This window comes from Nymphalis io, chromosome 16 (assembly GCF_905147045.1).
Source record: "Nymphalis io chromosome 16, ilAglIoxx1.1, whole genome shotgun sequence".
NCBI lineage: Eukaryota > Metazoa > Arthropoda > Insecta > Lepidoptera > Nymphalidae > Nymphalis > Nymphalis io.
The window spans coordinates 549,728-563,926 of NC_065903.1; the positions used below are offsets into that span (position 1 = coordinate 549,728).

A 14,199-nucleotide genomic window follows, 5' to 3' on the forward strand; every position below is an offset into this window, starting at 1 on the left:
GATTCTATATTGATATTTTATTTAAACAAATTACTAAACCCAAACTTTGTTTAGGAAGTAATTGAGCAAAATTAAAAAACAATTGCATTTTGAATTTTTATTGTATAACAACTAAATTACATGTTATTTGATATTATAAGAGAAATGATAATAGTTACTATAGACAATTTAATGAATCATTTAATATTTACAAACGAAATGTCGAGATTATCAAAGGTTAATTAAACTGAATTGCATATAACAATCACTATTATATATCTTAATAAAAAACTTAATCAACTAGATTAAACATGTAGAAAATCCTTATGACTAATATTTCTAACTGTACTTCCATTGCAGATAAACTAATATTTAATTAGTTATATCTAAAGATTTTAAAAGCAACAATAAGTCAATAAAAACAAATGAAAGTCAACTCTGTAATTGTCACCACACAATGTTCAACCAGACACTGACATATCAGTCACTTTTAGACCAACATTTCGGTCATTCTGGTCGTTGTTTGGTTTGTTCTCATAAAAATTCCATCTCCCTTTCGATACCAACAAATTTCAGCTGCTCTGTTGGTCCATATCTGTAAAACAATCATTTAAAGTAAGAAATCACGAAGCATTAATAAATCCTGAACATTGAACTATTTTAGTTCACAGGTTTCATGCAAAACACAAGTGCACTCTCTCTATTGCCTATCTGTATATCTCTGATTTAAACACTCCGAGATTACGTAGCACAGGGATGTGGTAATTTTGTAAGTCAGGACTGCTGAACTCAATCGTCACAATACCTCAGATGTTTTAATATTCAACTCGGGATTTGAACCTGAATATCTAGGACTTACAAACTACTAAGACTAGACTATTTAAGGGTTTACAAATTTCAAAATAAAATAAATAAATAATATCTCTATTTAGTATAGAGATATATAAATAAGAGCTAAATAAATAAGAAATAAGTTTTAATATTAAATCCCTAATTGATAGTGACTTTTTTTATGACTAATGAATTTTAACAGAATAATTGAGCAATATTAACGGTATAACATGCTTCTTATATCTGGAAAAGAAAAGGATCTCAAGGGAAAGTAAAACAATGTTCTTTATTTCTCTAAGATCCACTCGAAATAGAGCAAAGGGCTGAGCAGCTAACTCGTTTTCGTAAAGTGAGTGATTCCTAAAACAGTGTTACCTGTAGTCGAAGAACAACTCCTCGCCAGGCTGTATGGCGCGCTTGGCGAAGATGCCGATGCGATGGTCGCCGTTCACCATCATCACCTTGGCGTAACAATTCGGGTTGATGGAGTGGTTGGCGAAACGGATCTTGTTACCCTTGCGTGTCGCGTCCACCACGAAATCTAATGTAAATGTTTTATAAATACATGATTGTAAAATAGTTACCAACAACATCTTTATCATAATAATTATTTTATATTATGTTATAGGGTCAAATGGGTCACCTGATGATAAGTGGTCACTACCATCCATAGATATTGGTGATGTAAGAAATATGAACCATTCCTTACGCGATGTAAGTGCTCCACCAACCTTGGGAACAAAGATGTTATGTCCCTTGTGCCTGTAGTTACACTGGTTCAGTCACCCTACAAACCGAAACTTAACAATACTAAGTATTGCTGTTTAGTGGCAAAACGTCTGATGAGTGGGTGGTATCTACCCAGACGGGCTTGGACAAAGCCCTACCACTTAGTAAATTCTAATTAAATATAGTACAATTTCAAACCTAAGGTTTTATTAGAAATACGTAAATAAATAAATTTTATTCTGTTTTCTTTTGATACCTTATTTAACCCACTGGCTATAACTGCAACATATAGAAACTACATGCATACTAACATCCAATAAAATTATAGTTTATTTAAGAAGATTCTTACAAGTTACTACCAGTTCAGACTGAAGATAACCATTCCTCAATTACCTACTTGGTTACTTTTCAATGAATGAAAAACTTAATAAAATACCTTTACGAGTAGCGGTTACATTACCATTATTAAGGTTGAACAGGAAGGAGCACATGTACTTGTCGTAGACCTTCCCGCGTCGGTCCGCCTCGTCCTGCGAGATGATCTCGCCGCAGTACTCCGAGATGAACTCGTTCTTGTGCGCGGCCTCCTTGAGGAAGATGCCCCAGCCGGCCACGTCCGACGGCGCCAGCAGCAGGTGCTTGTGCAGGCCCCTGAGGGAAAGGCGTCTCATGAGACACGGCGGGGGGGCGGCGGCGGCGGGGCCGCGGGGGCTGCTCGGCGCACCTCTGCACGGACACGTTGCGGCAGTAGAGCGGCAGGCGCTGCGCGAGCGGCGGCGCGAGCGGCGGCGCGGGCGCGTCGGCGCCGCACGCCGTGCACAGGTCGGGGTCGCACTCGCGCACGCCCAGGTAGCACGGGCACTGCTTCGTGTTGCACTGCGCCTTGCAGCGGCAGCCGGGGAAGCGGTTCTGGCCTGGCGAGCGGAGGTGCAGTTTAATCACTCGGCCACTCATAACAACTGTATATCAGCGACACTACTGTCCAGAGACACTGTCGATAATTACGGTTGTTTTTTTAAACCAATGGGTTACACTTTAGGTTTATAAAATATTTTTAAAACTGTTAATTTGTATCAAAATCAGCCGTATCATATTTTTTAAGGAATGATTTTATATATTACTTTATTTTTGTAGTTAGTTGTACAAAGTTATTTATTACGAGCTGCGCCATCCTAACTTTTATATAAAATAGAGGGATGTCCGAATTTCAGCTTTTAAGACTCGGTAGTTTTGGCTATGCCAACTGATATTTTATAGGTATAAAAACTCACAGTCGCTGCTGCACTGACAAAACTTCTCACAAAAGTTCTGCGACTGTAGACAGGGGCACATATTGTCGCAGGGCTGGTTGGGGTGATCGCACGGTGTGTAGTTGTATCTGCACACATTATATTAAGTAGAAATTAAATAAATAACAATATTGTAATGAAATATATACTCCACTATATTATAATTATCAACAAAATACTAATACTCTCATTGTCTACAGTCATTACATTAAACCTCCATTTTTTTTACAAGAAATTAATTAATAAAAGAAAGTACTTATTAGTTAACAGTTCGACTTAATCTTTTTATATCCTTTTCCAACAGCAGGAATAAAGACAAATAAACAAATTTGACCTTGAATCGACATTACATCATTGGACTAAAATAATAATCTATAGTGTTCATTAGGGATTGTTTTGTTTATCATTCTCTTTCCGACATCGGAAAAGGTTATGCAACCTACGTCCACGCGTGCGTGTTCATTTAGTTGCCGACATTTCGCTTAATACTCGCGCGGCTTGGAAGCGCGTGTACGCATTACGTCTCGCTTCTTACGCGCTGATGAACGATACAAACTTTGTAGCTACTAGTATTATATTGTTATACGGTTTATGCGGGAGTACTGAAAGCTTATCTTGCAATAAGTTTGTCCTCGTAAAGGTAGTACTCACACGTGGTGCGAGGCGGAGTCCTTCTTGAGCTGTATCTTGCGGCAGTGCACGGACCACAGGCGGTGCTTCTTCTTCTTCTTGCGCGGCGGGGTGCACTCGGCCTGCACGCCGCAGCACTCGCGCCCCGTCTCCGTCCAGTGCCGGTACACCTGCGGGGGCTCGTGTCAACGGGGTCGGGCTGCGGTCACGTCGCGGGGGGGGGGGGGTCCTTTTGCTTACCTGTTGGCAAGTCTTCGACAGCATGACCTGGGCGATTGCGCAGTAGTTCGCGGGAAACACCTTGTGCAGGGACCGGAACAGCGACTGGTCTGAGCCCGTCCACTCGGATTCATCGCCCACCGTCAAACCTAAAATTTTAACAATAATATGTAAGAAGTAGTTCCACTACTATAGGAAAACTAATTTTAATCTAAAATTTACCTCTAGGGCCTCTCAAAAAAATTTTGATAATAGTATATTTGTGTTTTATTTGAAAATGAAATATAATTAATTTTCGTTAATCATGTAACTTGTGGTGTATTTTAACTGTAAATGTAATTGAAAAAAAATGTGGACAGATGGTATGTACTTTTCGTTACATTTGTAAAATTGTTCTGTGAGAGCAAACTCGAAGTTTGACGAAGAACACAATCGTGAAATAACAATGTGATATGCGACATAAACTATAATATAATATTAACGGGATATAAGCATCGCAATGAAGCGTCACCGTAAGTCGGTTTGCAATTACGAGTTTTTTACGAGCGAGTGATATAAGTTAGTCCCCACAGGAAGTACCACTAATTTCGCTTCGTATATTAACTGTTTCATAGTAAATATAATATGTAATGATATATACACACCGAGTGCGTTATAAGCGGCCTCTGCCGGCGAGTCGGCGGGCTTGTTGTTTCCGTTCGAGCTCCAGTTGCTGTTGCTGGAGTTGCTGTTGCTACCTGAAACCGTTCTATCACCGTATCATCATCGCTATCGAGTAAGGAGAAATGCAGCAATAATCGAAATATTTAATCTAAGTATGTTACAGCCTGGAGAGTTGCCAAAAATGGTTTAATATTAGAGTGAATGCGTGGCGGACCCTTCTGGTAGCGGTTGCTGTCGTTGCTGTCCTCGGAGGACGCGTCGTTGGGCGAGTCGAGCGCCAGCGGCTTGTCGTCCGCCGCCTCGCGCGCCAGCTGCTCGCGGACGCCCTCCTGCGGACACCGGGTGTGTGAAAAAGGACTAAAGAAGAACAAAAAGAAGGACTTCGCGTGACTTCTGATTTTTTGGCTCCGTGATATTAAGATCACCACAGTCCACAGACGTTGACGTTGTAAAAATTATTAACCGTTACTTAAGATGTTTTCCTAGCACGCGATGAATTAAAAAACTCAAGCTAAGCACGTGAATAATCTGTGATGCCTGTATGGGTTTGAACCCACAATCATCGGGTATAATTCACGTGTTCCAGCAACTGGGCCATTCCGGCTGCAATCAAGCGAAACGATTTTATAATTAAATATATATATATATATATATATATATATATATATATATTAACTTACCAGTAACATAAAACAGCTTGGACTGCAAGGTTCAGAAAATGGTTTCAAATCTGGACCTTTTCGCTTCGTTAAGTTCGGTCGGGGATGACATGCTTGTAGGCCTAGTTAAGGCATATTAAATAATTATTAGAAAAAAATACATCATTTATTTAAAATATCGTTATTGAACGTAACTTTGGGTAAATGCTATAGATTCTGTTATAAATAGGGTTACCAGACCATAAAATACAAAAGCGGGAATCGGAATTTATAGAAGCTTGAAATACGTTTTTGAATCTGGCAATAAATTTAATAATGTTCGATATTATCTTTTGAGAATGCTGCGACTGCGATAGACATAGATCAGTACAATACATAAATATAAAACAGACAGACGGAATAAAACCGTTAAAAGCAAAACCTGGCAACCCTAAGTCTAACTGTATATAAACTGAACTAAACTATTTTCAAATCAGAACTAAATGGTTTTCCATCCTTTTTATTCTTGATATAAAAGACTAGATAAAAATCTTTTTAATCCATACATAGAAAAAAATATGAAGATTGTATGTAACAGAATCTATGCCATGTATTTAGTTCATATTTTTAGACAAAGTAATAAAGAGCAGTGGTAAAATATTTTAATCTATTTAAATTTAAAGCCAAATTCTCATTTTATGTTAAATTTATCGGCTTAACTTCATCATTTTTAATTACTCCTTCCCAATTACATAGTTTGCAAGTGTCAACTTAAAATTAATACATTTACATAGACATGGATTGTAAGTAATATGAATAACATAAACAATTAAAAATATTAAAAAACAAACATAATGACACAATGATAAAAAAATGGCGTATAAATAAATATACCATAAATAAACAGCAAAATAGGTGTAATAGTTTTGGGTTATTATAATTAAAACAAGTAATTTTGAACTATATTTTTTTCATCATATAATTATTTCAGCCAATTTATCTTATTATTTAATATCATTCGTGAATGATATGTACTTGTTGGATATTGGAATTGCGAAATAGCCAAAAATAATGGTAATAAAAGATGAAATTTCCATATATTTAACCTTACCTGTGGCCTGACTTCCTGTCAGCCAAACAGAATAACATAAACTGGTAAGGCGTATGATATATTCAAATCATCATTATAATACACATAATACTATTACTATTATTTTAATATTAAATACAAATACGTACATAATTATATAATCAAAATTAAAATATACTATTATGAGAACTTTTGAAGTCTCAGTTTACAAGATAATTATTTAACGTAAGCTCCGGTTTGTAATGTAGATATTTTCGACAACAACCGGCAAGAAATCAATGTGAAAACTATGTTAATTAAATTCATATATCATGCATGAAAATGAACAGGATACGAACTCAACGTTTTTTTATCTACATAATCTTGATTTTATCATGATACATACATAGAATATATTTTTAAACACAACGGGCTACTGTATTTTGATGTTTGTAGGTGCACTTAGTATATGAGATATTAAAACAGAAATGCCTCTATATTCCACACAAGGTTTTAGCTACATTTGAAAAAGAAAATTTGAACTCTAAATATAGGCAGAAAAATTTATATATAATTTATCATAGGACTAAATATGTTGTCGTGTAAAATGAAGATTGTATACTGATTAGTTATTTATTCTGCGTATTTAAAATATTGTGGTATATTCCACTCTGACATAGCGACTGATGTAACAATGGGTTTTATATACACATATTTAACAGCAAGAGCAGAAATCATTCTTGTGGAAAGTGCCCAAGTCAGTTTAATTACACACACAAGGGAAACAACAAATTAGTTCCTTTGATTGGCAGCACTTTGCCTATGGGTAAAATGTTATACGAGCTGAGCAAAAGACCAATGAATACCATAGCAGTATTCCATTAGTGAGATAGCTACTAGCAATATGACAAAGACCATCTGACAAATATAAAATGACCGAGTGTGTGCGTACGTGTGCGTGTACGTGTGCGTGTACGTGTGCGTGTACGTGTGCGTGTGCGTGTACGTGTGCGTGTACGTGTGCGTGTACGTGTGCGTGTGCGTGTGCGTGTGCGTGTACGTGTGCGTGTACGTGTGCGTGTACGTGTGCGTGTACGTGTGCGTGTACGTGTGCGTGTGCGTGTACGTGTGCGTGTACATGTGCGTGTACGTGTGCGTGTACGTGTGCGGGCAGCGTGCGCGCGTACTCACGGTGCAGGAAGCAGTCGTACTTGAAGCAGCGGCGACAGAACAGCGTGTGGAAGGAGTGCATGGTCTGGTCGCGCGACACGGACTCGGCCAGCGGCCCGTCGATGTTGGGCGTGCACTCGGGCGGCAGCGCGTTGGGGTCGCTGCGGGACGTCAGCTCCACGTACCTGCGGGCAGCTTCGAACGGTAACTTATGTTTTCCGATGGGACTGGTTTCGTGGCCTCGACGTTACTAGGGTAATGAAATAATCGTACTTCTCTCGGAGCTCCTGAGCGGTACCCTTATCTGGAAATTGAGACCCGATGGCCTGGAAGATGACGAATATCGGAAACTGTTTCTCGTGAGTAATTTTCTTTTCTCCATCTTTGACGTCCTCTTTATCCTTATCTTTATCTTTTTGATCTTTTGTGGCTTCCTTCTAGAAACATGGTAAACTTTACATCCATTACATCTACATAATAGTTGCATGTGTTGCTCTTGATATTTTGAAGTTAAATTTAAAATGGACGTAGTACACTCTTGTTTATATATAAGAAAATATTTTATAGGTTTTTTATTAATATTTATAATAGGTAGGTGTACTCGCAAATGGGCCAAGGAAGGACTGATGGAAAGTGGTCACCACCACCCACAGACATTAGCTCTGTAATAAATATTAAGCATCCTTACATCACCCATGCATGACCAACCTTGGAAACTATGAAATTAAATGCTGTTTATAGTGATGAGCATTATAAATTTACATAAATCTTGGATTTACTTAAATGGACAAAACAATATATAATGTATAAATTGTACAGTCCTGGCTGGAGCCCTATATATTAATGAAACATCTTGTTTAATTTTGTCAATTTACCTCTTTCTCATCTTTTGAATTACGCAGTTCCCGCTCTTTTCTTTCCTCAGCCACTTCATCCTTGGTCTGATACGCTACTAGGGCATGGACCAAATCTACAAATAGCTGGTCATCTATGAAACCACCTTCTTTGTCACCTGGAATATAATAAAATATAAACAATAATAATAGAGATGATAATAATAATAATAAATGAGCAGTTACATTGTTCCAGTTTTGTTTTTCATTAAGAAAATATATAAAATATGAATGTACCTAATAGATATATTATTTAGATACAAAATATATTAAAACTATAATACAAAACAAAGTGATATCAGTTATTATTTACAACATTAACTTTTTGGCAATTAGAAATTTATATTTTTTTATTTATTGTGATATAAGGTGTTTATAAAATAAATGGCTTATGCATACATTATTATTATTGCTGTTAAAATTACATAAGTCCTTTATAAATTGCATATTCGGAAAGCGTGATCTTGTGAGTTCTTGAGATGTTTCTTTTTACTAAATGCCATTATATGACTTTTTCGATAGCCACCGAAGCATTTATGAGAGCCACACACCAATGTGATTATTTCAATTAAGTTTGTGGACAGGACCAATTCAATACTAACATTTTACTTATAATACAATATACTTAACAATTTTAACTATTCTTAAATTATATTTACATATTTAATGAAATTATCATTTTACAAAATAATTATATTAGTCATAGAAGAAACTAATTTGAGACTAGCTTAAAGATCTTATTCAAATTATCATGGCTAGAACTTAGAAAATCTAGGTCTTGACTTTACAGTCAATAATTCAATTACTATTAAACTTTATATTATACAAGTTTCAGTAACTAAAAATAATTACTTTTTTTTGACCTAGTTACTGCACTCAATTGATATACTTCTTAAGACTTATTCTTATAGAGTCAATGCAAATTTTAAATTTGTTTTACCATATTACTGGGCATTAAATTGTCATTAATGTGCAATCCTAAAGCTTAGATTATGATGCTGCCTCATAATAAAAACAAAGATATATCAAAGGCTTGGACAGCATGTCTGTGGAGATACAATAAAATTTAAAAAGATAAAAGATTGATTATTCAAATTATACCTTTGTGTCTATAGATAAGTAATCAATTATACACCACCATAATGAAGGTGGATTCTAAAGGCAAACAAACTGTGTCATGTGTTTTCTGTAAACTATGACAATGGTTCAATCCACAAACAAATAGTAATATGATGCAAAGCCGATGTACCATGCACTTTCCCATCGTAGTTCTTTATGAGCTCCTCGATGAATGTACCATCCTGGTCCAGCACCTCATCTCCCATGTAAGGAATATTGTGGAGTACAGTCTCATCTTCCACCATAAAGTTCTTTTGTGTTGGTGCCCAGGTATACATTGTTGGTATTGGATTAACAGAATTTATGATTCTGATCGGCACTTGCTGTGTTGTTACCACACCTGTACCTGTGAAAATATGACTTTGTTTTTTAAAATTTAATTAATTTGACTTGTTTTTAAATTTTCTTTTAATTTTTTGTTTAATAAAAAAAGTGATGTCAAAATCGACTACAATAGTTAGTCACTTTTTTTCACTTATTTGAAATTATTTACAGTTTAATCTCTCTGAATTTACATGTGCTTTATTTCTGTTTATAATTCATCTCGTGCTTTTCGGTGAAGGAAAACATCGTGAGGAAACCTGCATGTGTCTAATTTCATCGAAATTCTGCCACATGTGTATTCTACCAACCCGCACTGGAGCAGCGTGGTGGAATAAGCTCCAAACCTTCTCCTCAAAAAAGGGAGCGGAGGCCTTAGCCCAGCAGTGGGACATTTACAGGCTGTTACTGTAAAAGGTGTATATTAGATAAACATTACCATCCGTGTGGGTAATTTCAGCTCGCTTCATGAGACTCTCATGGCTCGAGCTTGGAGCAGGAGGAGGCCAGAATGGTCGCCGTCCTCGCTCGGAAAACTCATTTTCTCGAGACTCTATAGCCTCGGACATTAAACGCAAATTCCGAGCCCATGCTACCTTAACTTCGTCAGCCCGCTTGAATCTCTAAAATAATCACCGTTTTTTTAGTAAAAACAAACACGCAAATGGCGTTAAAAAATTAAAATAAAAAACAATAATTTACCTTTACTTGTCGAAGACGCATGTACTCCGTTTTTACACGTTTCTTCCATTCTGCTGATACCTTAGATTTGCTCATATGTTTAATTTATTCTTATAAATAGGTAATTCGAATAATTTTTAATATTATTCAATCACAAATAAATGCCTCGAATCAATGAAGTATTGATGAAACAATAACTTACGCGCCCCCGGTAATGCAAAATTACAGATAACTAAATGTCAAATTGTTCCATTTTGTTTTACAGATAAAAACATTACTCAGACAGATTATTTATTAAAATATTTTATAAAATATTTATTTTCAAACGAATATTATAATTTAATATTATAATATCATTTATAGGATATTATTAAGTTTTTAACTACCATTTCAAAACATTCATATACTTAACTCAGGCTCTTAAGTTAGGTTCGTATTTTATTAGTAATTGATTTTATCAACAAACAAATCAAATGAATATTTTTAATTCGACCAATATATACTCGGCGTCATTAAAAGTTCGGCCTGTTTTTTTTTTAATTAACTGTTCGTTCTCACTTATCCGCATTAGAGGGTTACTTATCTTTGAATACTTTATCCATTCTTGGTTCTACATTGTCAATGACATTTGGGAAGCGAATGTGTTCGCTGCCATTTTCTATTGAGTAATTTGGAAGAAAATATAATTTGAAATAAGCCAAAAGGTGAGCATGAAAAGTCAGGTATTTCTTATTTCTTTTATTTATTACGCTTTATTTGTTACGCATGCCTTATCAAATCAGAATCTGCAAATACGGACGCATATTACGTAATTTATTGTTTCTCATCACAAATTATTTACAACGAAACATGACTAACGTTGTGCGAGCGATATCACGAACGGGGAACATAGAATTGTTGTCTACACCAAAAAGTTGTTCTGTTTGTAGGTGTGTGCATACCTACAAACTGCCGCAGGTTATGCGAAGAGGCTCGTATAAGTATGTCCTCGTATCGTGGCGAGGTGGGCGCGTGGGACGGCGGTCCTCCGGGCGCCGAGGCGGACTACGCGCCGCAGCGCGCGGCTCCACACGCCGCGCCCATACCCACCACCGATCCCTGGACGGGGGTCAGCTACAGTCAGTACGGGCCGCCTCAGTACGACTACCAAGGCTACAGTGCCCCCGGTTACGGTTATAATTACGATTCCACGTATTATCAGAGACCTGACGCTGGCTACTATGATAGTTCTAGGAATGCGTATCCCCCACAGCAGCCCGGCAACTACGACGGAACCCGTGAACGGTCGCGATCTACTCACGGATCTCGCGATTACGATCGCCATCGTACAGTGTATAGATCCAAATCAAGGAGTGTTTCACCATATGATAGGAAAGAACGAGAATACTCTAAGAAAAGGGAAAGTAGTTACGAGGAAAACAGAAGGCGTAAGTCCAGAAGTGCCTCAAATCAAAAACATTCTAAGTATTCATCTAGTGACCGATCGAGTTACAGATCCAGATCATATTCGAGATCGCCTTCTAACAAAACTAAACATCGGAGACAATCAGAATCATCACAGTCATCAGGCTCTGGCAGATCTTATAAGAAGTCTGCTAATGAAAGGGTCGATCGATCTCATACACCACAATTAAAAGGCAGAGCATCGCATTCTCGCAATAGATCTTATGACAATGAAGAACGATTGAAAAGTAGGTCTTCTAGTCTCGAAAAAGAATCAAAAAGTAATAGAAGATCTCATCAGAAACGGTCAAAATCTAAAGAACGACGCCTAAGAGATATTTATACTCCACCGAGAAAGAGTTCTGCTTCTCCAAAACCTCATAAAAAGTCTTCAAAATCTTCACCCAAAACCAATAAGAAATCGGAACGTTCCCCACATAGAAAAAATAAATATCGTGAGCGTCAATCTTTGACACCACCTAGAAAAGCAAAAGACAGCTCTGTTACCCCACCTCGTTGCTACGCTAGGAATCATTCATCTTCGAGTTCTACCTCTCGATCCCGTTCTCGATCAGTAACTCCTAAGGCTAAACATAAACGATCTTGTACCCCGAAATTACGGCGAAGTAGATCGTCGTCTTCAAGTCGATCATCTTCTTCAAGATCAGATGCTAAAAGACGCCTTAAACGCAAATCAATTTCTAAACACGGATCTCGTAATAACAGTCGATCAAGAGATAGATCACTGAGTAAAGGAAGATCGCCTTTACGCCACCATTCCAATTCACGATTTAGAAGTAGGAGGTCAAGAAGTGCAAAAGGATCGAAATCTCGCAGCTCTCGATCGCATAGCCGTAGTCGCAGTGCGTCTCCGAGCGAAGATGAATGTCGAGGGCAATTTACAGTAGCGGATAGAAAAAGATTTTGGAAGATGCATAGGAGTAGACAAGAAAAGGCAGAAAGATTTAAAACTCCGCCAAAAGAAGTAAGGCCTCCACCTGGAGCTGTAGAGTCTACGACTGTAGATGATGTACAATATGGTGATCCACCTGATTTGGAAGGCCCCAATTTTGCTGAGCTTTTGCCAACACCAGAACAAATTTTACATGCACCCTCAAGTTCAAAATCCAAAGCAATACCAATCCCTATAAAGAATGACGGGAGTTTTCTAGAAATGTTTAAAAAAATGCAAGAAGAGACTAAGAAAACTGAAGTTGTAGAAGTAAAACCAGTTATTAAGAAACCCATCCTGCCTTTTATTGGCAAGAGACGGGGTGGACGAGTACTGAAAACTGGATTAGTTAAGAAAGCAAAGGCAATAGATGAACAAACTGTAGATAATACGCCCAAGGATGCATGGTCTCTTTACATGCAGGAAGTGAAGAAGTATAGAGAAACATCGTGTGAAGAAGAACGAAAGACAAGGCCACTGGTCAAATAAATAGCTTATCACCAATACTGCATTCGTACAGTTTATAAATGTTATTATAATTTTTTTATTTTATCACGAATAATGTAATCATGTTTGTTTATTCCCTTAGTATATTTTAATATGAAGAAATGTTTCCAATAAAGGATTATGGGAATGATTTGTTTGTTCTTTCGTTGCAGTAAAATGCCTGAAATGATCAAAACAGCAGCCGACATCAAAACCGCACCATTCGATCCGCGGTTCCCTAACCAGAATCAAACAAGGTAAAAATTTTAATTCTTATTAAAAAGGAAAGAAGAAATCATTCAGACCTCAATTCATGTACCAGTAAGTCAAAATCGGAGCAAAATCTCTTATATCTATTACATATTATACATAATTAAATTTATTTATATAAACTAACTCAATTGAACATGTATGTATTGCAATGCATTAAAAATATTTCATTTTATATAATAATAAATATGCTGGTAAAAATATATATATATATATTTTTTATATAATTAATAACTTTTTATGCATATATTTATTAATTATAATTATTTTATTGCATAGTGACAAAAAACTCAACAATAAACATATAAATGTTTAAATATGGTTGTTATTTATTAAAGGTTTTATTTGGTTTATATGTAAGTTTTTTTTTATTATTACAGGCACTGCTATCAAAGCTACCTCGACTTCTACCGTTGCCAGAAAGTCCGCGGAGAGAAGTACGAGCCCTGCAATTACTTCAAGCGCGTGTACCGATCCCTCTGCCCAAATGAATGGGTCGAGAAGTGGGACGGACAACGCGCCGAGGGCACTTTCCCGGGCAGAATATAATTCTAGACTGTACTAAAGCGGTTCAGTCACATTAATTTATATTTTTAATTTCCCTTAGGCTGCGTGATCTAGATTAAATGAGTTACAGTTAAACTTTTTGATGTTTGATTTTAAAGAATGTGTTGTTGCTATTTTGTTTTAAAGATATAATGTAAATTATATACACTGTAAAAAGAAATGTGTAATTAGAAAACCAACTATCATAATCGACGAGCCAGTTGGCGTGGTTGATAGATAAGTATCTACTCTATGGCCATTCACGCCAAAG

At 36.7% G+C, this 14,199-nt stretch overlaps 2 protein-coding genes across 4 annotated transcripts; one reads left to right on the forward strand and one right to left on the reverse strand.

Moving 5' to 3' along the window:
• Positions 1-199: 199 nt before the first annotated feature.
• Positions 200-10,436, reverse strand: LOC126774368 (histone-lysine N-methyltransferase E(z)). Of its 2 annotated transcripts, none has more exons than XM_050495857.1 (16): positions 10,253-10,436; positions 9,990-10,173; positions 9,360-9,575; positions 8,093-8,229; positions 7,491-7,651; positions 7,239-7,402; positions 5,021-5,121; positions 4,555-4,669; positions 4,322-4,414; positions 3,699-3,826; positions 3,480-3,628; positions 2,811-2,917; positions 2,264-2,453; positions 2,000-2,190; positions 1,186-1,351; positions 200-574 (listed from the first exon to the last, which is right to left on the reverse strand). In XM_050495857.1, the coding sequence occupies exons 1-16, from the start codon at positions 10,325-10,327 to the stop codon at positions 514-516; spliced, it is 2,238 nt and encodes a 745-aa protein (XP_050351814.1). In that variant the 5' UTR covers positions 10,328-10,436; the 3' UTR covers positions 200-513. The 2 variants fall into 2 exon arrangements, with proteins under 2 accessions (XP_050351814.1, XP_050351813.1); XM_050495856.1 differs by having other exon boundaries at positions 201-574; positions 7,491-7,654.
• A 397-nt stretch (positions 10,437-10,833) lies between these two features.
• Positions 10,834-14,024, forward strand: LOC126774275 (cytochrome c oxidase subunit 6B1-like). 2 transcript variants are annotated; one of them, XM_050495714.1, is made up of 3 exons: positions 10,834-10,935; positions 13,286-13,369; positions 13,763-14,024. In XM_050495714.1, the coding sequence occupies exons 2-3, from the start codon at positions 13,290-13,292 to the stop codon at positions 13,929-13,931; spliced, it is 249 nt and encodes an 82-aa protein (XP_050351671.1). In that variant the 5' UTR covers positions 10,834-10,935; positions 13,286-13,289; the 3' UTR covers positions 13,932-14,024. The 2 variants fall into 2 exon arrangements, with proteins under 2 accessions (XP_050351671.1, XP_050351670.1); XM_050495713.1 differs by lacking the exon at positions 10,834-10,935 and adding an exon at positions 10,962-13,155 and having other exon boundaries at positions 13,763-13,919.
• Positions 14,025-14,199: the final 175 nt, after the last annotated feature.